The 24,978-nt window shown below is 37.6% G+C and overlaps 1 protein-coding gene across 1 annotated transcript in view; it reads left to right on the top strand.

Moving 5' to 3' along the window:
• Positions 1 to 24,978, top strand: part of Trhde (thyrotropin releasing hormone degrading enzyme) — a 371,444-nt gene that overhangs the window by 177,785 nt on the left and 168,681 nt on the right. Inside the window, exon 4 of the mRNA XM_028759101.1 lies at positions 23,869 to 24,023. Within this exon, the coding sequence (XP_028614934.1) occupies positions 23,869 to 24,023 (155 nt within the window). The remainder of the gene's footprint in view (positions 1 to 23,868; positions 24,024 to 24,978) is intronic.

Raw genomic sequence — 24,978 nt, 5'->3', positions numbered from 1 at the left:
CACACACACACACACACACACACACACACACACACACACACACACACACAGGCATATGCACAGAACACACACACACACACACCAGCACATAAAGTTCAAGTTAACTTTTCCATCTTCCTGAGTGGGCCTGGTAACCCTAGGGGAACGCACACAGCATGAAGGCTCTGTACCGGGTCAGTGCCTCTCAGACAGGAATGTTCACGTGAACTGCTTGAGGATCTTGTCAAAAAGCAATCTCTGAAATCAGTGGATGTGGAGCCAGTTCTGAGAGCCTGCCTTCCTAACAAATCACCAGGCAGTGTGCTGAAGCTGCTGACTCCTCAACCACACCTAGAGGCAAGGAGACCGCTGTGACAATTTCCTCCCTAAATGCAAATTGTTCCTGGCCTGCTTCTACCACCTGAGTATAACTCCTACAGCTATATGGTATCCTTCAATATTTATTTGTTCCCATCCTAATTTGCCTCCTGCTATTTTACCCCCTGCATCTCCTGCTTCAGAATACAGAGAATTCCTTCTGACCTGCTGAACACCTTAGTTTTTTCTACCTCTGTCTCAAAGGCCAGACAACATAGGGCAAGCAGGTGGGAAGAGGACAAGAGTCAGGTTTATTTAACAGAGGTCTGGATGTCAACATGATTTAAAATTTAGAACCTTATGATTTTTGATACTTGCACGCTAGCATTGCTTCTGAAATTGCCTTCTGCTGCATTTTCCCGTTAGATAATTAAAATAGAAATAAAATTCAAAATTTCTGGGTGATTTTACACTTTTGGAAAATGTCATATGTAACCTTGTACTGTAGTATATAGTGTGTTATATGAGACAAAAATATTAGGATACTCGGTATTGTTTAGGGGTTGATACTTTAAAATATTTTCATTAATAAAGCCTGAAGATTTTGATGCATAGGTTTTAAAAAAGGTAATTATAGACATTATCAATATTCCGGATGTTTAGTACTTTGTCTTCAATGAATAATTTATAATTCTGGTAACAAATGTAACTGTTAGGATTAGCAGTAATAATAGATATTAGAACGTACTTAGGCATTAATAACTGATAAAAATGTTAGGAGTATTGGAGATAAATAAGTCTCACACAAAATGCAAAATAAGCTCATATGTTACAATATCAAAAATAAATTTATTAAGTCCAAGATAATTTATTTATATGGCTAATTTGAATAACATGTAAAATTAGAAAAATATTGTTATTATGAAATAGGATGCCCTGGGACACAACCCAGCAGGACTGATTTTAACCTGTCCATATGCATTGATGTTAGCTAAGATTACATATAAAAGAGAGTACTTCTAACAAGAGTTTGGAATTCCAGGATAAAAATTCAACTGTATTAGATTTTACATAAATAGCTCCTCTATAGATACAAAATCTTCACATTATAGATTTCACATATATATATGTGTGTGATATGTGTGTGTGTGTGTGTGTGTGTACAGATAAGTCATTTAATGATGGACTACAGTCTGAGACATGGGATTACTTGTCATACATTTTTATGGGGTATCTGTGTGTGTGTGTGTGTGTGTGTGTGCGCACACACACACACACATGCACATGCATAAAACACTACAGAGAGGCGATGACAAGCATGTCTTGTTTGCTTGTTAACCATTTTGTAGCATTCACTGGCTCACCTGGAAGGATGCTATTCCTTCTCCGGGAATGGTATATCCAAAATGCAGCTGCAGAACATGAGCAGGTTTTTTTCCCCTGGGACCTCTGCATTTTAGAGCAGTGCTTGTTAGACCAGGATTGATGGCGGTAATGTTAAAAGACAATAAAGAGGAGAGTGATCCCTTGAAAAGCAGCCGTCCTTTAATCTGAACAATGAAGGGCCGTGATTTCTCTGAGGGAGTGGAGACTGTGTGACAATGTACAGGCTTTTAGAGTCTTATATGGTAGAAAGGGAAACTTTGTGGGATGGAGACTCCATGTGCAGGTGTTTTCCCCCTTGTTTCAAAAAAGTATATGTGAATGGAGTTTGGTATGTTGATCTTATCCAAAGGGTCTCAATCTTAACAGCCCACAGTTGTTAAGAGTCAAGTCTACTTCCCAAACTACTTGAGGCTTTTAAGTCATAAACCCTTCAGTTCTTCATAGTATGTTTACGTCAGAGTACTCGAGTTTACTTTAGTAGCTATCCAAACATATTCCAGTATATAAGTTCCAGCAAATTAGACTTGAAGACTTGTGTTAGAAAAAGCAACTGCACACAAGAGGAGCGTTTTCATTTTCCTCCTGGTAGACTCCCTGCTGTAAGCACACTGTGCTCAGTCACGTGTCTTCTTGAGCCACAGAACCCTCATGCTCCATTAATCATGGTGGTAGGAAAATAGCTGCTAGAGATTTTGCATCATGCCAGTTTTCTGATGATGGGTACAAAAAGATCTCCCCTTCCTGGCAATTCCCCTTCATGAGTACAAAATTTCTTTGTAGAAAATACACTTGCTGAGTGAAATTTAGTCATGCACACTAGATACTGGCATATGGAGGGCAGCGGAATCAGTCCAGTCTCTGACTCTGTATTATATCTTTCTGTATTTCATTTCTTTATCCAATGTGATTTTACTAGGGACTATTTGGAGCTCTAGTAGTGGGTTTTGAAGAATGCAAGCATTGGTCAGAAGTGCTTAGAAACTCTCCCGTGGAGAAATTTGGAAAAGGCAGTTTCTTCACAGGCTCAAGAAGATATTTATCACAAAGCAGGAGGTTCCCTCAGTAACGAAAGATGCTGCTCATATTTTGATCAATACCCCACAGCTGATACATAATTCAATCTCAACAGGACGTGACATTCATTTTTCTTCAGGACATCGAATGACTTGGTGCCGTTTCAGTTTTTAAACTTATAGCTCTGGATTACAGAAACACAAAAGTCTTTTTTTCTGATGCAGGGTAAAAAAGTAAGTTGATAAGGCTCTATCTTAGCTCATTCCAAGCAAATTATCTTTGTGTTAGTGTCAAAATATTAAAGCAACACAATGTCTAATATGCACTCTCTTCTTATAATCATACTTTAAAAAAATATAAAACCACTATTCCCTTCTCCCTTTAGAGATTTCCCTAGGAATCTTTAAAATCCACATGTTTCAACATCTCTTTATATTATTTATTTATATACATACATATCATAAGTATATAATAAACATATATATTTATATAGCACTCCAAAGCCCTATGTATGGCTAGATGCAAGATAATATTAATTTACACTTTTTATTGCCACAGAAAGTGATAAAAGAAAAATCAACAAGTAACACATGATGTCAGTGATTTTTCTTCCCTTGGCACTTCAAAAGTATTTGATTTTCTGAGAAGCTAATGTTATACCTCTCTAGACTAAGAACTCAACCTTGGTTCCTTTGAATTATGCTCATAATTGTACTATTAGTGTGTTTCAGACTGAGAACTGCCCTTTAGGCACCATGCATCCTTGTTTCAATTTTTCCCATACCTGTATAAATAGTTTCTTTCAGAATAATAACTTTGTACGTTATCTGAAGCACAGGAAAATTTGGAAACACACATACAACTCTAAGCTTTAGGAATTAAGAATATTCATTTATAAAGAAAACTACTGACATTTTTTTTTTTTGGCTGGAAAAGAGAATGGAAGAGCTATCCCATTCTCTTAAACCACTCTCAGTTACCTTGGACATTACAGGAAGAGCCTCTAAACTATCATTTTATAGGACAAGCCTGCTCTGGCAAATGGCACCAACCATGGAACTGGCTAACATCCCATAATGAGTATAATAGTCCAACCTTTACCTTCGCTTCTTTTTTTCTGAGGATCCACAATCAACCATGGTTCAAAAATCTTGTGTGGAGAATTTCAGCTCATGAGTTTCAAGTGATGTGCTGTTCTGAGGAGTGGGATGGATGAGCTGAGATAAGAACAGCAGGTTGTCTAGTAATCCCATGCTGTGTACATCACAGGTTCATGAGTCACTTAGTAGCTGACTAGAGATCTGCAGTTGTAGTTTGATGAGATGCTTAAGTAACCCTGACATATCAGCCCATGTAATACAAGAACAGGGCACAATGACTCTTTCATGTTGTTATGTGGGCATTGTTATCATCTCCAGATGCAATAGACTGTCACCTCAATATGATATCGGAAGAAGGATAATTGTAATATGAAATGAGTTTTTGAAAGAGATAACATTTATTTAACTTTATTACCATGTACTTTTATAATTGCTTTTCAAAACATATTTCGTAATGTCTTTTGATGCCTACTATATAAACTAGCTGTATCATATGTATGTACATGTAGGAAAACCACTATATGTATAGGGCTCAGTACTATGTGCAGATTCATGTATCCACTAGATATCTGGGAGTTTCTCTGTAGATAAGAGGAGGCTGTTGCATGACTTTCCCATTTAGGTGATGGTCCTTATAACACATGGTTAGATCTATGTGAATGATATTATTTAATTTTAAGATTTTCTGAAAATTAATATGCATACTGAGCCGTTCAGTGCTCTTTGCAAGCATGAACTGAAATTTAATGGGTTCAATATGTATTCTCTGAGATATTTATAGACTGTGTCAAGACATCCGTCCTGTTAGGATGTATCACTATTCTTGGCTGATGTGATTACATGCTCTGTCAGCTTTCTTATCCTCTCTTGTGACACTTTCATGTCAACATCCTTTGTGGACCTGTCCCATTTACTATACTCCTGGACCTTTACCCCCAGGACTCCTCAATGTCCTTCTTAGCTCCCTCTCTACTTGCCTTTGGTCATAGTCCCTTGTTCTTTTAGCTGTTTATGATGACTTGACTTTTCCCCTTCACCCACACCATTCTCTAGTGCATGGACTATTTATAGTTAGCTCTAGTCCGTTTAGAAGTTTTAAGGACAACTCAACTTTGTCAAGTCCAAAGAAGTGTTTGTCCTAGTATGCTTTGGCCATTTTGATCTGCTCTCTTTTTGTTTGTGGACAGTACTGTGTTCTCTTCCTGCTCTGTGTGAACTTCTGTCTTAGGGTAAGCACACTGAGGTGTTGGAAGCGTTGATGTGTTGTGTTTCTTCATCCTTACATTAATATTGAGAATTTATTTGATTTAGCAATGACAATAATGATGACAGGGATAGTGTTAGTAATGACTTAAATTCCTATTGATCCTCTAACAGCTTATCCCACACTCAGTAGCTTATTTTATTACAATATAAGCTTGAAACAATGACCCTGTGCTTATTGGAGTTTTTAGGGGAGAATCAAAACATTTTAGAGACTCTCTGTATCTCTTGGCTGATGGGTTTCTTCCTCCTAAGGGAGCAGAGTCTGGTAGGATTTTTCTCATGCTACATCACTCTGACACTGTATCTTTGTCTCTCTTTTGTTTTTAATTATCAAAACTCTTGTCTTTGTTCAGTAGACTTGGACAATCCAGTCTATTCCTCCCACATCAAAATCATATGATCAGTAGCTTCAATTTTATTTGCAGTCTTATTTGTTTTTTTTTTTTTTGTAAAAATGATCTTAAAATTCTGGGTTGCTTCCATTTGTGATGTGTTTATTGTTTGATTTCCATCTTTAGGTCTTGGATCATTTTGTTAAATTTTGTCACCTGCTTAATTGTATTTTCCTGCATTTCTTTAAGGGATTTATTTGTTTCCTAGCCCCAGCACACATGTAGCAAAGGACTGCCTTGCTTGGCCTCAGTTGGAGAGGGTGACTCTAATCCTGTAGAGACTTAAAGCCCCAGGAAAGGGAGATGTCTGTAGGTGGGAGCACCCTCTCAAAGGCAAAGGGGAGAAGAAATGGGATGAAGAACTGTGGGAGGAAGAAATGGGAAGGGGACAACATCTAGAATGCAAACAAATAAAATAACTACAATATGACCTTAAAAAAGAAAGAAAGAAAGAGATAAGGAGAGGAATAAAGAAAAAAAGAAGTTATGAGAATGAAGGTGTCAGCATCCTTGAAGGATCACATTTCTCTGTACCATATTAGCTGGTGGTTATTCACAACCGATCAGTTATGGGGAATAATATACATATTAATTAACATAGAGAAATATGTACATTCTAAGATTTTATCACTCTGTTTATAATTTTAGCATGGCATCCTGACATATTTCCCTGCATGGCAGCAGAAGACATAAAACTCATAGACTTGAAACAAAACACTTAGTTATTCTTCTTCCTGGAATAGCCATCAGAGCATTGTGTGTGTGTGTGTCTGTTTGTCTGTCTGTCTTTCTGTCTGTCTACATGTCAGTTCTTTGATCCTCAGCTCCCTAGAGTGATATAAAGAGGGCCGGGTGAGACCTGTATATACAGTAGGTTATATCACAGGTGAGTGGCTCGGAGCCCAGAGACTTGGTCATTTAATACGATGGTGTACATACCTGCCCTTTGTTCTGAATGGGATTTACTTCTAAGCCTATGTGAACATCTTTATTTAAAAGAATGTAGGAAAATGTTATCATGTGTGCTCACAAAATAGGAACATTTGCGAGGGAACATTGAAAATTATATTACAACAACTGTCCTCACAGGGATCCTGTTAAATTATTGCAAGGATGTGCAGCATTATTTTTCAGATATGGAAAATAAAGGGAGAAAAGATGAGTAATATGCTCAATTAAGTAGCAGAACTGAGTTCATATTCACAGTTTCTGCCCCGTGCTACACATCTGTTATGTCTACCAATACTCATCCTACCTCATGTACTATAGTGTAATTATCTTCATATGTGCTTTTTAGGATACGTTATTTCTTTTCTTTTTTTTTATTCTTTAATTTTTTTGTACAGTCCAGTTGTTATCCCTCTCCCAGTCTGCCTTCTGACTGTTCTTCACTCCATATCTCCTCCCCCATCTCCAAGAGGATGTCCATATCCCCCCACCTCCACTCCACCAGACCTCCCAACTCCCTGGGGCCTCACGTCTCTGGAGGGTTAGGTGCATCTTCTCTCACTGGGTCAAGACCAGGCAATCTTCTGCTGTATATGTGTTGGGGGCCTGACATCAGCTTGTGTATGCTGCCTGGTTGGTGACTCAGTGTCTGAGAGATTGCGGGGGGTGGGGGGAAGGAGGTCCAATGACCAGCCCAAACTGGGATCTAGCACAAGGGGAGGATCTAAGGCCTGACACTATTACTGATACTATGATGTACTTACAGACAGGAGTACAGACATGCCTGCCCTCTGAGACGCCCAACCTCTCAGCAGCTAAAAGAGTCAGATGCAGTTTTGGCTGGTGATTCACTCTCTGAGAGCCCCCAAGAGCCCAAGTTAGATGACTCTGTTGGTCTTCCTGTGAAATTCCTGTCCTCTTTAGGGCCTTCAATCTTCCTCCCAACTCTTCCATAAGACTCTTGAGCTCCAACTAATGCTTGGATGTGAATATCTGCATCTCTTTCAACTGTCTGTTGAGTGGAGCCTCTCAGAGGACAGTTGTGCTAGAATCCTGTCTGCAAGCATCACAGAGTATCATTAATAGTGTCAGGGATTGGCTCTTGTCCATGGGATGGGTCTCAATTTGGTGCAGTCATTGGTTGGCCCTCCCCTCAGTCTCTTTGTCCCTGCACATCTTATAAGTAGGACACACTTTGGATTAATAGCTTTGTGGGTGGGTTTCTGTCTTTATTCTTCTACCTCTAGGAATCCTGCCTGGCTACAGGAAGTGGCAACCTCAGAAACCATATCCCTCACTGCCAGAAATCTCAGCTAGGTTGCTCCGTAGGCCCTCTGGCACATCCTAGAGATTTCCTCCCCCTCCCTAATAGCCAATCTCCCTTCTATCTCCCCTTTTCTCCCTACGTATGGCCTCCCGCTGCCCCAACTCTGCTCATCCCCTTTTCCACCCAATTCCTTCCTTCCAACAATCTCCAATATCTATTTTGTTTCCCCTTCTGAGAAAGATTCAAACATCCTTCCTTGATAATTTGACTTTTTTGGGTCTGTTGATTATAGCATGGTTAACCTGTACTTTATGGCATTATAAGCAAGTATATACTATGCATGTTCCTTTTGGTCTGGGTTACTTCATTCAGGAAGATAGTGTTCTAGTTCCATCCATTTGCCTTGAAATTCCTTATGTGTTTGTTTTTAATGGCTGAATAGTATTCTATTGTGCAGATATACCACACTTTCTGTATCCATTCTTCAGTTGAGAGACATCTAGGTTGTTTTCAGTTTCTCCCTATTATAAATAAAACTCCTATGAACATAATTGAGTAAGTGTCCTTGTTGAATGCTGGAGCATCTTTTGTGTGTATGTCCAGGAGTGGTATAGCTTGGTCTTAAGGTAGAATTATTCCCAGTCTACTGAGAAACTTCAAAAATTGATTTCTAGAGTGGTTGTACAGGTTTGCACTCCCACTGGCATGGGAGGGGTTTTCTTGCTCCACAGTTTCTCCAGCATGTTCTATCCTTTGAGTTTTTAATCTTAGCCATTCTAATGAGTGTAAGGTGGAATATCATTGCTGTTTTGGTTTGGCTGATGACTAAGGACTTCGAACCTTTCTTCCAGTGCTTCTCAGCTCTTCGAGATTCCTGTGTTTAGAATTCTCAGTTTAGCTCTGTACTCCTTTTTGTTTGTTTGTTTTTAAAAAGTGAGTTTTCATTTTAGGACATGCAAAGCAATAGATTTTATTGAAGCATTTTTTACACATAATAACATTATGCTTTGTTCTCATTGGGTTATTTGGATTGGTGTTGTGTAGCTTCTTGAGTTTTTTTTTTTTTTAAATATTTGGGATATTAGCTCTTTTTTGGATGTAGGGTTAGTGAAGATCTTTGCTTAATCTGTAGGATGTCGTTTTGTCCTTTTCAGTTTTATGAGGTACCATTTACTAATTCTTGAGCTTAGTGCCTGAGCCATTGGTGTACTGTTCAGGAAGTTGCCTCCTGTACCCACAAGTTCAAAATTATTTCACACTTTCTATTCTATTAGATTAAGTGTATCTGGTTTTATGTTGAGGTCTTTGATCCATTTGGAATTGACTTTTGTGCAGGGTGATAAATATGGATCTATTTTCATTCTTCTATAGGTAGACATCCAGACAGATCAGCTGCATTTGATGAAGATGCTCTCCTTTTTCCACTGTATATTTTTGGCTTCTTGGTCAAAAATTAAGTGTCAATGAGTGTATGGGTTTATTTACTCACCTTCAGTTTGATTCCGTTGATCAACCTGTCTGTTTCTATACCAATGCCATGCAAATTTTATGACTATTACTTTGTACTACAGCTTGAAGTCAGGGATGGTGATACCTTCAGAAGTTCTTTTATTGTTCAGGATTGTTTTGGCTATCCTGGGTATTTTGCTTTTCCATATGAAGTTGATAATTGCTCTTTCAAGGTCTATAAAATGTGTTGGAATGTTGATGGGGATTGCATTGAACTTATAGATCGCTCTTGGTATGATGACCATTTTCACTATGTTAATAGTACCAGTCCATGAGCTTCTGATATCTTCCTCAATTTTGTTCTGCAGAGATTTGACGCTTTTGTCATATAGGTCTTTCACTTGTTTGGTTAGATTTATGCCATAGGATTTTATGATGTTTGTGGCTATTGTGAATGGTACTGTTTCACTAACCTTTCTTAGCCATTTATCACTGTGTAGAGCAGGACTAGTGATTTATTTCAGTTAATTTTGTATTCCAGCTCTTTGCTGAAGTTGTTTATCTGCTATAGGAGTTCTCTGGTATAATTTTTTGGGGTCACTTATATATACTATCATATCATCTGTAAATAGTGATACTTTGACTTCTTCTTTTCCAATTTGTATCCACTTGATTTTCTTTAGTTGTCTTATTGCTCTAGCTATAACATCAAGTACTATATTGAAGAGATATGAGCAGAGTGGAAAGCATTGTCTCGCCCTGGATGTTAGTGGAAATACTTTAGGTTTCTCTCCATTTAATTTGATGTTGGCAACTGGCTTGCTCTATGTTGCCTTAATAGTGTTTAGATATGCCTCTTCTCTATCCTCTCTAAGGCTTTTAATATGAAAACATGTTGGGTTTTGTCAAATGCTTTTCAGCATCTAGAGTGATGATCATGTGTTTTTTCCTTTCAGCTTCTTTATGTGGTGAATTATGTTGATGGACTTTCATATATTGAACTACTCCTGTATCCTTGGGATGAAGCCTACTTGATCATGGTTGATGATGTCTTTGATGTGCTCTTAGATTTGATTTGAGACTATATAATTGAATATTTTTGCAACAATGTTCATAAAAAATTAAAAATTATTCTGAAATATTTTTTTTTCTCTTTTGAGCCGTTGTGTGATTTAGGTACCAGAGTGACTGTGGCCTCATAGAATGAGTTTGGCGTTGTTCCTTCTGTTTCTATTTTGTGGAATAGTTTGAGAAGTATTGACATTAGCTCTTCCATGAAAGTCTGGTAGACATCCACACTTAAACCATCTGGTTCTTAGCTTTTTTTGGTTGGGAGAATTTTAATGAGTGCTTCTATTGTCTTAGGGTCTATAGGACTATTAAGATAGTTTACCTTATCTTGATTTAGCTTTGGTCATTGGTATCTGTCTAGAAAATCATACATTTCATTTAGATTTTCGAATTTTGTGGAGTATAGGACTTTGAAGTCAGACCTAATGATTCTTAAAGTTTTCTCAGTGTCTGTTGTTAATCTCTCTCTTCATTTCTAGTGTTGTTAATTTGGGTACCATCTTCTTCTTTGTAGTTAGAAGAGGGTTTGTCTATCTTGTTGATTTTCTCAAAGAACCAGCTCCTGATTTCATTGATTCTTTATATTCTCTTTTTTTCCCAATCAATTAATTTCAGCCTGCAGTTTGATTACTTCCTGACATCTACTCCTCCTGGGTGTGTTTGCTTCCTCCTCGTCCTCCTCCTTGTCCTCCTCTTTGTCCTCCTCCTCCTCCCCCTCCCCCTTCCTCCTCCTCCTCCTCCTTGTCCTCCTCGTCCTCCTCGTCCTCCTCATTGTCGTCCTCCTCCTCCTGCTCTTCTTCCTCCTCCTCCTCCTCCTCTTCTCCTTCTCCTTCTCCTCCTCCTCCTCCTCCTCCTCCTCCTCCTCCTCCTCCTTCTTCTTCTTCTTCCTCTTCTTCTTCCTCCTCCTCCTCTTCTCCTTCTCCTTCTCCTTCTCCGTCTCCTTCTCCTTCTTCCTCCTCTTCCTCCTCCTCCTCCTCCTCCTCCTCCTCCTCCTCCTCCTCCTCCTCCTTCTTCTATCTCTAGAGCCTTTAGATGTATTTTTAATTCATCAGTATGAGAACTCTCCAATTTCTTTATGAGGAAATTTAGTGGTATAAATTTTCTTCCTAGCACTGCTTTCATTGTGTCCCATAATTTTGGGTATGTCATGCCCTCATTTTCACTGAGTTATAGAAGGTCTTTAATTTCTTTCTTTATTTCTTCTCTGACCCAGTGATCATTGAGTAGAGTCATTCAGTTTCTATGAATATGTATGCTTTCTTTTGCTGTTGTTGTCCAGATTTAATCTATGGTGATCTGTTAAGATGTGTGCAGCTATTTCAAACCTCTTGTATCTGTTGAGGTTTGCTTTGTTTATTGATTATATGATCAATTTTGGAGGAGGTTCCCTGAGCTGCTGAGAAACAGATATTCTTTTGTGTTTGAGTGAAATGTTCTATAGATATCTGTTAAGTGCATTTGAATTATAACCTCAGTTAGTTTTGTTATTTCTCTGTTTAGTTTCTGTCTTGCTGACCTCTCCATTGGTGAGAGTGGGGTATTGAGGTTTCCCACTATTAATATGTGGGGTTTGATTTGTTATTTAAACTTTAGTAATATTTCTTTTATGAATGTGAGTGTCCTTGAATTTGGAGCATAGAAGTTCAGGACTAAGATGTCCTCTTGGTTGAGTTTTCCTTTGATGAGTATGAAATGTCCTTCCCTGTCTCTTTTGATAACTTTTGGTTGCTAGTATATTTTATTAGATATTAGAATGGCTACTCCAGCTTGTTTCTTGGGTTCTTTTGCATGGAAACCCTTTTTCTGGCTCTTTATACTGAGGTAATTTTTGTTACTGAGATGAGTTTCTTGTATATAGCAAAACGATGGATTCAATTTACTTATTCATTCTGTTAGTCTTTGTCTTTTTACAGGGAAATTGAGTCTGTTGGATGTTGATAGATATTACTGACAAATCATTGTTAATTTCTGTTATTTTGATGTTTGTAGTGGTTCTCTCTCTCTGTGTCTCTGTGTCTCTGTCTCTGTCTCTCTCTCTCTCTCTCTCTCTCTGTGTGTGTTTGTGTTTTAATGGTGTAAAATAATTTATTTCCTGTGTTTTTTTGAGTATAAATAGGATCATTGGGTTAGAGTTTTCCTTCTAATATCTTCTGTAGGATTGGTTTAGTGGAGATGTATTGTTTAATTTAGTTTTGTCATGGAATATTTTGGTTTCTCCATCTATGATGATTGAATGTTTTGCTGAGTATAACAGTCTAGAGATGACATCTGTGGTATCTTAAGGCCTGTAAGACCTGATCAGGTCCTTCTAGCTTTTAGAATCTCAGATGAGAAATAGGGCATCATTATGAGTTTATATGCTACTTGACTTTTTTTCCTTGGTGCTTTTAAAATTCTTTCTTGTTTTGTACATTTAGTGTTTTGATTATTATGTGGCAGGAGGATTTTTTTGTCTGGTCCAATCTGTTTGCTGTTCTGTAAGCTTCTGGTATGTTGGGAATGTTTTCTTCTATGATTTTGTTGATGATGTTTTCCGGACATTTGAGCTGGGGATCTTCTTCCTTTCCTATTATTTTTAGGTTTAATTGTTTCATAGTGTCCCAAATTTCCTGGATGTTTTGTGTTATGAACGTTTTAGATGTTGCATCTTCTTTAGATATTACTTCTTCTTTCTACACCTCAGATTCTTTGTTCCATCTCCTGTATTCTTTTGGTGATGATTATGTCTGTAGTTCCTTTTTTCCTTTCTAGGATTTCTATCTCCAGGATTTTCTCAGTTTGTGGGTTATTTTTTTTTTATTGCTTCCATTTCCCTTTCCAGGTCTTGGACAGTTTAATTCATAACCTTCACTTGTTTGTATTTTTCTATATTTATTTACATTTATTTGCTTCCTCTTTTAATACTTTGACCCCTTTGAATGTATTTTCCTGTATTTCCTTAAGGGATTTATATATTCATGTATTCTTTAGAGTCCTCCATCATCTTTATAATATTGGATTTAAGATCCTCTTCTTGTGCTTCAGTTTCATTAGCATATCCAGGGTTTGTTGTAGAAGGATAGCTGGGTTCTGGTGAGGCCTATTGCTCTGGGTCTCATTCATTGTGTTCTTATACTATCCTTTAGGCATCAGGTTTTCCCTAGTGTTGACTAGATGATCCTAGTGACAGGAGGAATTTTTGGAAAGTTGGGAGGAGCCCTGGGCCAGACAGTGGAGATCAGGGTACTCTACTCTGTTGGCTGTGCCTCAGGCACACTCCACTCTTCACATTGTGTCAGTGTGGGCCCTACTCTGCAGTGTCTGACCCAGTCAGATCTATCTGGGGTGGCAGGCAGATCCAACAAGGATGGGTAGTCAGGCAGTGTTCCAAGATGGTTAGTTTTGGGGCTCATGAAGTTTTCATGTCAGGGGCAGGATGATCTTGAGATCCCACAAGTCTTCTCCATATTGAGGAGGAAGGGCAAAGGTAGACAATGGTTCTCAGGAGACTGTGTATGCCACTCACCTCTGCAAGCTGTCCCAGGTGGATTCAGCACTATATCATTATTGTTTAAGTTCATGCTTCTACAGTCCAGATCATTTTGGCCTATAGTAAATTACAGTAATGTATTTAGAAAGCATCCGGATACTATGTCAAGTTAGTAAGAATGCTTGTCAAAGGTTCCCTTCTAAGGTTTCTTCAGCCATGGATGCTTAGATGGATTGACAATACTAGCATGACTTCCCTTCTATTGAGCAGGCATTAAATCCAATCAGACAGCTGTTGGTTAGGACCAACATATTAGTGACACTATTGCATTGTTGGCCATATATTTTTGAGCCAATCACTCTTGTAGTTCACAGGATTGCTGGTGAGGGGAAAGGAGTCAGTTTTCTTCAGAGTTAAGCCCTGCTATGGACTGTGCATGCCCAAGTGGTCACCTCTACACCCATATGCATATGTGCAACAGTAATTTAAGTCAATAAATTATATAAACAGTTAAGGTATTATGCAAAATTATATATATATATATATATATATATATATATATATATGATGATTACAGAAGACATAAATTTGAGAGTGTGGTGTAAAGACATGTTTGGGCTACAGAGGGGCTGGATACTAAAATGCATTGCGTCTGAGTTTCTAAAATAAACAGCAAAATAGAAATATGGAAGTTTTATTAGAAAATGTCCTTAGCCCAACTAAGTATATAGTTCTTTGAACGTGAGTCAGAAAGTCTAGCATAATTGCCATTTGAGACAATCTTACACCATTCTTATTTTGGCTATTGCTTGATTAATGAAGTTCTAAGTAGTAAAGTTATTATTGGATAAAAGTTGTAAAACTCTTGAAGTAGGAAATAGATTTGCAATATACTCTCAGAAATTAATAGGAAATGAATTTTTCAGAGAGTATGAAAATCCATCCATTGTTTTAGATAGTGAGTAGGCTTACAAAAACATGTTTGGTAATGTTATTGTTAAGAAGAGAAAATATAAAGACTAGGATTCTTTACATTCAATTTGAATTCTCTTGCATAAAAGATGAACATTGCTATATATATATATATATATATATATATATATATATATAAATCTATCAAACTTGGAGTGAAACCAGATCATATATATGAGGTCGCTTAGTGTATTCTCTGTATTTATTGTCTGATCATAACCCTCGAAGCAAAGACAATGTGTTATGAACAAGCTTCAGGCACAACAATGATTAAGCATAATACACTGAAGGAAGATAAAGTCAGAATAATTTTAATAATTAAATGGGTGAAAAACTGATAAGTGTTCTCTGTGTATTTAGAAAATCCTTTGGCATCGAAACACTTTCTCAGGGTAAAAAGAAAAGTAAGCAACAGATGAAATTGCTCCTTTGAAATTGAAACTAATCACTAAGTGTTGGGAAAAAGTCGTTGTGAAAATGCCAAACAACAACAACAACAACAACAACAACAGAACCCTTAGCAACCTTCTTTTGAGCATCTAGCAAGAGGAGCAGCAAGAATACCGATTATGTATTATTGTCTAATGTTGATTTAGGAGGATGCCAAAGCTTGGAAAGTAAAAAGCAAAGCATTTGAACACAAGGATTGCTGATGACAATTCTGTTACAGGGCAAAACGTGGAGCTGAAATTGTGTTTTTCTGGTATGCAAATAGAAGGTCAATCGGGAGAAAAGTGGATCTTGCTTTGAACTCTGAAGGACTGACTCACTCATCAATTCTTGCGAATGCGTCCTAGCATGTCTAACTGCAAACTCATCTTTATCAACCAAACTTAAAAGCAGTCACTGGGACGTTAGGCTGTTTGTAAGAAACTTCTTCAAATACTATACCTGAGACAAAGCAAAAATATATGAGGTTTAGTAAATATCAAATGGATAGCTTTTATAAATTTTACTTTATCAATATTACTGGATAAAATTTCAATTTCTAACTTTATGAATGTTAGCCTTCCAAACAAGGAATTTTATATTCCTGCATAAATAAAGACATGTATTTATAGTTTTGCATATGTACATGGTTTCTATTGCAAGTGCCAGCCATGGCATAGGCAAAATCTGACACTTTGGGTTTTGATCTAGTCTGCATTAAAGTTTTCTTCCATGGCACTAAATGATTATGTCACGTCTTATGGTGCTTTTAGGTGTGCCATATATTTATTTAAATTTTTCAATTTTAATTCAGAAATCAAAATCTTGAATGTGACAATCTGACCCGAACTTTTTCTGTAGACTTTTTCATCTTCCAGCTAAAGTTTGTGATACAACTGTTTCCCCAAGATGGAGAGGTAATGTAAAACTCTCAAACAGTGATATGTTGATTTAGCATGCATTCTACCTAGAAATAAGTCTTTATGCAATCTACCAATTAATCTTCCCAACTTGAAATGCAGGTACTGTTACAACCTCCCATATATCAATGACAAAATGAAAACTAAAAGCGATTGAACAATATATTCAAGGCCCCATAGCTCATTAGTGATGGGTCTGAGGTTGGATCTCAGGCACTGTGAGATCTGAAACTTGAACCTGGAACCATTATCTAGAGCATCCTTCATTAAGAAGGCCAGAGCAGGAGAGCTGGAACAAAAAGGATGCCTTCTGAATAAGATGCTGCTAGGATACAGTGTGGAAGAAGATACTGAAGATAACGCTTAAAGATAAAGTGAAGTGAAAAACAGAGGCAAGAGTTGGAACTAAAGATTGAAGATGTGAGAAAAAGATAGACTTGAGATGGACGTTCCAAGACAGAGTTCAGATTCTGTCTGCGAGTATCAAGAAAGTACAGCTAAGTAGAAATTAGACTAGGAACAAAGAGGTGACTAGGGCCTAAGGACAGCAGAGCCCTTCCTGTGGAAAAGACTTTCCATGGAACTGATAGCTGGGCATGGGAAAGTAAAATCCTATTCTCAAATGATTACACTAATACTTAACCATCTGTGTATCTTGGGGATATATGGTGAGCTTTTAGCTAACAGTGTTAAGCATGAGTTGTCATCCAAAGGAAAGCTACTCATCTGTTTGAAAATTGTTTTGTGAACATCAGCCAATGTTTCTTTTTCTTTTCTGTTTATCTGTTTTTTTTTACTTCGGTTTTCTTTTCCCTCCCCTTTCTTTTTTCTTTCTCTTTCTTTCCTTCCGTCTTTCCTTCCTTCCTTCTTTCATTTCTTTCTTTCTTTCTTTCCTTCCTTCCTTCCTTCCTTCCTTCTTTCTTTCTTTCTTTCTTTCTTTCTTTCTTTCTTTCTTTCTTTCTTTCTTTCTTTTCTTCCTTCCTTCTTTCCTTCCTTCCTTCCTTCCTTCCTTCCTTCCTTCCTTCCTCCCTTCCTTCCTTCCTTCCTTCCTTCCTTTAGTTTATGTGCAAATACATGTTTGTGGATTTAAAAGTACAGTAGCACATTTGTGGAAGTCAGTAGACAATCTTTAGTGTCTGTTCTTTTTATCATGTGCGTCCTAAGGAGTGGAATACAGACCACCAGGTATGGAGGCAAGTGTCTTTACCTACTGAGATATCTCTCAGTCTCCGATAGTTTGTCCTTGGCATTACACATCTTAACTTTCAAGGACTTTGTCTTTCTTTAAAAAACCAAAGAAACAAAAAAACAAAACCAAGACTTAGTTTCAGTGTTTTTAATTGTGTGTGTGGTGTGTGTGAGTGTGTGTGTGTGTGTGAATTCACATAAATGAGTACAGGTGTACATTAAGGCCAGAGCTGTCAGTTCTTCTTGTAGCTGGAATAACAGGTGATTGTCAGCCACATCACATGAGATATGAGAAACAAGCATGAGTCTCTTAGAAGAGTGACACATACTTATAACTTTTGAGCTATTTCTCTATACCCTCCCCACATTTTAGCTTAAAAGTTGAAGTGTGATATAGTGGGAAATTGAACTAGTTAGGGATTATCTTAGTCTTTTAACAAATCAGCAAAACAGAATTGATGCAAAATCAAAATGAATTGAGGAAATTGGGTGTCTTGCTAGAAGCCTGACATTGGCAAATAAAGAAATACTGACAGTGAAAGCCAAGGCTTCAGAGGCTAGAATAAGGGAAAATGTCATGGAAGAGAAGAATAATTGATAAATATCTGAAGTCATGCATCTGTTAGCATCTGTTCTGTTTTTCCTCTTAGGTGGAGTATAGAGTGAGTGCCTGATCATCTGGTAGGGTTTCTGAACTGCAAGATCCTAGGGTCTCACGCTCGAGTGAGGACATGAGTCTTTGTCTGAATAGCTTATTCTCTACTCTGTGTCTATTATAACCTGAGGGCTCTGCACGACTGTGGAAGTGGAGACAAGCCTTATGATGCATGTACTTCCATTTGCTAGTAGTTATTTAATAAAGGAAAAGATACAAGAGTATATTTCTAGCCAATATGGTAATGGATCATAAAATTAATTGTCATAACAGTGTAGCTAATGCTAGAGATTGATTTGCTGTTGATGTCCATTGGCAGACTACATTTGATGACGTTTTGAGTTCTTCTATATGGTTGCAGGGTCAACCTACATGGTCAGAGTAGTAGAACAATGTTTCATGGTGGCAGACTTTCCGTAGAATGCAAAAAAAATATCTAGGCTATCTTAAAGTTTTAACTATATTTTAAAAAGTGGAGGTGAGATGCTATGCAAGAAACCATGGGTATGTTTGGGGCCTGACAAGCAACAGCTCATTGCAAATGCCTAGACATTTTCATGTAGACATCGTAACAGTTGTTTGATCATGTGAGCAGTGGGTGACATGTGGGTAGATGAGAAGAGTAAAAGAAAAAAGAAGAAGAAGTATTAGGTTAAGTGTCTTCCTTTGATTGTGTTATTATAAGAAAATTTTAGAGTCACAATGGAAATCTGTTCCTCACAGTTCTGGAATCTGGAAAATACAAGGTACTGGTGTCTTTGATGTTTGCTGAGTGCTGTGCTCTAAGACAATGCCTTGATGCTGTGATCTTCCAGAGCAGACAGTGTCATCACAGAACAAAAGGGATAGAAGAGGCAACGCTAACCAGTCAAGCTTTGTAAAAGGCAGTGCCAGGTATCCATCCTGTGTCTCATGGGATGTACTTACCCTGGAATAGATATGGATGTGGTCTAAGACATAATCATATTTAAAACATGGATTTTCCTTTGCAAAGTTTTGTTTTAAATTGGTCAGATTGTAGGTGACCATCCAGTGTGCTGTAATGTCACTTGTCAGTAATCGATTGATAAAGGCAGAGTCTTCATGAGTTAATAATTTCTAAATTATTCTTCTCTAAAAATCACAGCAGGGGAGCTTTTTACAATAACGTGAGTTATGGATTGAGTATAATGAAATTTAAAGTGAGCAGAGTTTGAGTGAGGCCACGATGACACTCAAGCACACGAACATCTTGCACAGAGACTCTAAGTGAAGATTCTGAGAAGTTTTCTTTTTTTCCCAAAGTCACAATGACAAGAGAGTAACAAAAAAGAAAGAAAAGAAAGAAGAGACAAAACCAAAAACCCCAAACTAAAGAAACAGTAAGAGGAGTCAGCCCGAGGAACAGGAGAAAACATGAGCTTCTTGCTGTTTTCTATGAATCAACAAAGCAGTTCTCAGAAATGGTAGATTCAAACAAAATTTGAGGAGCATGTCTAAGATGTTGTGGCTTCCCTCAGAGCCATTTTAGCCTAGTGCTGGCATAGCAGAGGCACTGTTACATATCAGAGTCAGGAGGAAGGGAATGGGCTGTGATAGACTTTTGTATTTATTTAAGCCACCACATTCTTTAATATATGATCTCCCCCCTCTGTTAACAATAGTTTTCTAGATGATAGTGCTATTTGGAAGAGCACTATGTATAACTTCATCTAACACTTTCTTTGAATTTTTATTTATAATTATATCCTGAAAGGTGAGCTTTCTTTCTTTGGGAGGCATACTAAAAAGTCATGGATGCATATTTTAATGAATATAGTCTCATTACTTTGCAACATTAAAGTAACTTAATTCAATATAAGTGAGCCTTATATGCCTCAAATAAGCATAATACTGCTTTAGTCACTAACACCCTTTACAAAGTAGTTTCACTGAGTTATACCACATGGGTATATTCTGTGAGCGACTTGATGCTTTAATGTGTACATAACCATCAGCATAATGTGACTCTGACTCCAAAATAACTCCTAGCATCATGCTGTATTGGCTTCTATATTTGTCCCCAGTCACTCACTGATCTTCATTACTACAGATTGGCTTAAATTTCTAGGAATTTTACAGAAATAAGGTTAATTATATAGCATGCGTTTCTTTAATTTAACAAAGAAAATCAATACACTATTTTGGGGCTCGCTCATGCTGTATTCTGTCCCAATAGTTCATCTATTTTGGTTACTCGTGATCAGTACTTTGTTGCATGCTTTATCTCATTTTATTCTTTGCCTGTTGATGGGTATTTGGGTTATGCCCAATTTTTAGGTGCTGAAAATTCAGTTTTCATGAGAATATGTATCCACATGCCTTTGTGTGGATATCTATGTAATGGATATATTCTTCAATTATAAGATTATCCTCTGAGTTGCCTTAGTTTATGAAGAGCTATTGCAATATGCTTTTCCAAAGTTATTTGACCCCAATTCTCTATTATGTTGTAAGTGCGGTTACTATATGTGTGGTACCAAATCTGAGAATGTTCACTTTCCCTTTCTTTTACCTCCTCTGTGGCTGATATTTTCTTATGTCTGTAACTAATAAGTTATCCATTTCTACTCACCATGTTAAACCCTGCCCAGCAGGTGCTTTATCTGAATTTGTCTTATTTGTTTAGAGTTCTTGCTTGGTTTATCTATGACACTGTTGTCCAGACTTTGGTGTCTTCATACTTCTGGATGCTAATGTAAAGCCATATGCTATCAAGGACTTAAAACTGTACCACTCAACAGGTGCTCCCTCAACATACTTGTTTTTAAGTGTGTGTGTGTTTGTGTGTGTGTGTAAGAATATACATATTGGTGTAGGTATCATGTGTAGGAAGTATATGTCAGTACACATAGAGGCCAGAGGTCTGCTATTTTTAGGCGTCACTCTTCAGGAATCATACACCTTGTCCTTTCAGATAGGGTTTCTCACTGTGTTCTGGAAGTCACTGTGGGCAGGTTAGTCAGGGGGCCTTAGGAAGCCACTTGACTCTGCCTACCAGTGCTGGATTAAAAGCATGTACCATCAAAGGTTGTAGGAATGGAACCTGGCTCTTTATCCTTTTGTGATAAGTGCTTTTTCAGGTGTATCTGTGTTTATACTGCTTAATAGTCATTTGTAATCCACAAACTGCCCTTCAGTGCATTTTCCCTTTGATCACAGACTTCTACATGACATCTCTGAGTCATATGTTTGCAGACTTCTTTCCAGGTCTTTGCACCTATTCAGCCCTATGTGATCTGCTCACTCAGCTGTGAGTGAGGACCAGGCTCTACATTGCTCACAAAGATCTATAGGATTCAGAATTGGCTCTTCATGCAAAAGGACTCTTCCTGGAAAATAATTGTATATAGGTCCATCTGTTTCCATGAGTTCCTGATTCTGGGACAGCTATGGTTTTAACCATGTACTAATAGCAGGTAACATCAATACATTGTGGGTCTGTTATCTAGTTTATTAATACGTAGACAATGTCTTTAATTATGTAAAGTGGGTGAATTACCTGTGTACTAGTTCTGTGGCCTACATCTCCCTTATTATATGGTGCCAACCCATCAGCCTCCTCTTTGTTTATCCAAAATATTTGTTACTTCCATACCTGAGCACTGCAGTATTTACTATACTCCTTCAAGATACACTTGCATAGGTCTTCAAATAAACTGGCTTTTAATATTACTCACATGCCAGGTAAGGGCGATTATATTGGAGAGGGATGCTTTGCCCACACCTTCCCTACTCATTCATCCTGTATTGTTTATATTGGAATATATTTCCTAGCATGTACTAGCCAGTACATTTCTTTTTTTCACTTCCTACTTCTTAGCTAAACTTCTCCATACATAAGCACCACCATGCAGATAGAAACTAGCTTGAAAGGCAGCCCCAAACAATATTTACTGGATGGCAATTCTTCGTGCTTGCATATATGACTTCTTTTTGTAAATTAAAATCCTATGAATGAGCAGATTAAACCACATACCTACTAAAATCCTAGTCACCATTTGAAGCCCAACCCAATAAATAACATTTTCAAGAATCTCCTGAACAGATACATTTCTCTTCTCATATAATATTTTAAATATTAAATTTTTCTATGTTACAGTTGTCATGCCTTCATTATGAGTTTAATATGTAGTAGAATTAGAAGAGATATGTTTGACTCACTTTAATACATATTTCAGATTTCAAAACATCACCAATACTGAAAAGATATTTGTGAATTCAAAAATTAAACAAAAATCAATTGGATGCTAAAACCAATCGATTCAATGGTTTGTTGTGAAATATTTAAAGCATACATAATAGGATGAATACTATTATGCTAATATCAATGTACTCACCACCAGCTTTAAAACACTGATATGAAGACAGACATTAATTCATCGTGTGGCTGTCCTGTAGTCTTTTCCTTTCTCCTTAGTAGCAACCATGAACTTGAAGTTATTATCAGTTTCTGTGTGTGTATGCATGGATATTTCTCTTGTTATCTTTGTCTGTCCTACATGTAAGAAGATCTGTATACACTAGGCAGTGTTATTTTGAATGTTTCTAATGAGAATGGGGTCATCTTATACCTTCTCTCTTTATTGTTATGTTCTTCAGATTGTCTGTGTTGATAGCTGTAATGACAGAACCCAGTGGGAAGATTGCTGATTTTAATTGCTATATTGTATTCCTTTATGAAATACTTTTATACCTTGTTTGATATAAAAGTGTCATTTTGGTGAAAAGGCATATAAATTCCCATTTTACTTTTAGAAACAATACTATACTGAACATTGTCATGCAATTTGCTGGTAGCCTTGGAATACATTACTCCATTACTGAGATGAATTTCCATTTTGGAGTGAGGATGTTTATTATGATTAAGAACAGATGTATAGGAGCCATGGTTCAAATCCTTCTTGGCCCTTGCTGCCACTTTCAGAACACAGTGAGCACCAGCCATTTTCTACTCTCTGTGTGCATGCCTTACCTCATCCCTTGGCATCAAGCAGTTAACCTGGCATTGGTCTTTTTGACCCTAGTGTTTCCGGCCAGAGCCAAACCCTAGCTATTAGTGCTGCATTTGGAGCCAGATACCAGCAAGTCCACAGCTTCACATAACAACCATGTTGCATTTGGGTTCCATCCCTGAGCCACTGAGAGGTTTATTTTTTGAGCCTGGGGATTAGTGTTCTTTTAAAATATTTTATTTACCATTGCAGGGGGAGTGAGTGAAATGTCTACTTCTTTGTTCACCATAATCAGAAGTTGATAATACCTTGACGACCTTTCAAAATAAGCACATATTTTTAGACCCGTCTAATCATGGATTTTTCGAGCTGGAAGGCATTTTAAAGAAAAGGCCAATAACTTTACTTTATAGCTGAGGGAATTGTGGTCCTGAGAACCTAAGTGATTTACTGATGTCACGTCTGTAGTTGATGGTGGCAAGCCCAGACCGAAGCCCATGGGTCCCCTCTATTCTTTCTTTGCAACTGCATCCACTGTCATGGTTTTCTCTATAAGCTAAGATTAAATGTAGCATTTTATTTTAGCAGGAGCAAAAGAATGTACTGGAGTTTAAGAAATTAGAAAATGAATGACATCACATCTTAAAACTAGTTTGCAGTGTTTTCGTTGAGATAGGGTTGAGACGAAGTGATCACACACTCGTTTCTGCACTGGGCTGAAAGAATATATTTTCATTAGAAGGCACAGTGCCTTTGACTCTCGGTTCCTCCTGTATTTGGTTTCTTTGCCTTTTCTGAAACTTATTAGGATGGGCTCATCAATAATGTTGCGAATACTTCCAGCTTCCTGGAGTGTTGGGCCTGATATGAAGTGTGATGAACGAGTATGACCGTCATCGATGGAGATAGCCTATATTTCTACTGTCACATAGACATGCCTCGGTGTTTAATATAAGACAAAGTCGTAAAGAACATGTACTCCTTTCTATTAGGATTTCTGAACTTTTTAAGTTGTGAAATTTCAGATCCAGTGTCGTTAAAAACCTTTGGAACTCTCTCATTTTATTTCTAGATCTTTTAGCTGTGCCTAAGCATCCTTATGCTGCTATGGAGAACTGGGGACTGAGTATTTTTGTGGAACAAAGAATACTGCTGGATCCCAGTGTGTCATCTATTTCTTATTTGCTGGATGTCACCATGGTCATTGTTCATGAAATATGTCACCAGGTACGAGAAGAGGAACAGGTGTAAGTATATAATGTGAAATTGTCTGGAATGTGGGGTGACTTCCGACATCCAGATGAGGAGCTCAGTTCGTATCCTCCCATCTGTGTCTTATACAAAGCGCTGTGCTGTTTCTATGTGCATGGGATATCATTTTTCTCAGGTGATAAGGTAAGCACACATACACAAACAGACCGTATCGAGTAAGCAACTGTCACTGGGTTTAGTTGAAATGTGTGATAGAGTGGCTGCCCCTTCGGAGCCGCTGCGTAGTTACTGATCAGCTGTGCTTCCATTTCTTTGATTATTAGTGTGTCCGTATGGTAAGCGCAGTGAGAGAAATGATTTATTGCTTTATGGAGAGATGCAGGTGAATTTTGTGTATCTGTCAGAATTTACTTTTGCCAAAATCGGTTTGTTATTCTTCTTTCCCGGGTCACATAGACACGTAGGAGGTCTTTTACTATCTTAGCTTATAGACTCTCTGTTCTCAAATGAGTGATTTTTTTTTAACTTGGCATAGTGAAAAATTCATATGTAAATTGGACAACTTCATAGAGAAGCTAAAAGGTAAATTAATCTCATTTTGATACTATGAACTTTCTAGCTCCTGGAGGGTAGTAACATAAGAGTTTGCAACACTTGTTAAAATCGTGAATTTAGTGAAAAAAACACATAGAAAACAAACATTGTTGATAGAAAGCAATGGCCGTCCTACACGCTAGGAACTTTGGGTGCTATTTATGCCTTTAACTCCTGAAGTCGCAGTGTGGTGCAATGTGGCATTTTATACTATAAACTGCTAATCCCTTAAAATCCAGAAAAAAAAAAAAAGAAAAGAAAGTCACTTGACAACTGCTGGCAGTGAAAAAGGTGTGTGGTTAAATGCTTAAAAATGAACCTAATTTAATGAGGTCTATGGTGAGTGACTATTTGCCCGAATATCTTTTCCGGTCAC

The sequence above is a fragment of the Grammomys surdaster genome, unplaced genomic scaffold, assembly GCF_004785775.1.
Source record: "Grammomys surdaster isolate TR1022 unplaced genomic scaffold, NIH_TR_1.0 126271, whole genome shotgun sequence".
Lineage (NCBI taxonomy): Eukaryota > Metazoa > Chordata > Mammalia > Rodentia > Muridae > Grammomys > Grammomys surdaster.
Note: the sequence above shows the minus strand (reverse complement) of the source record. Positions and strands in the feature narration are given on the sequence as shown.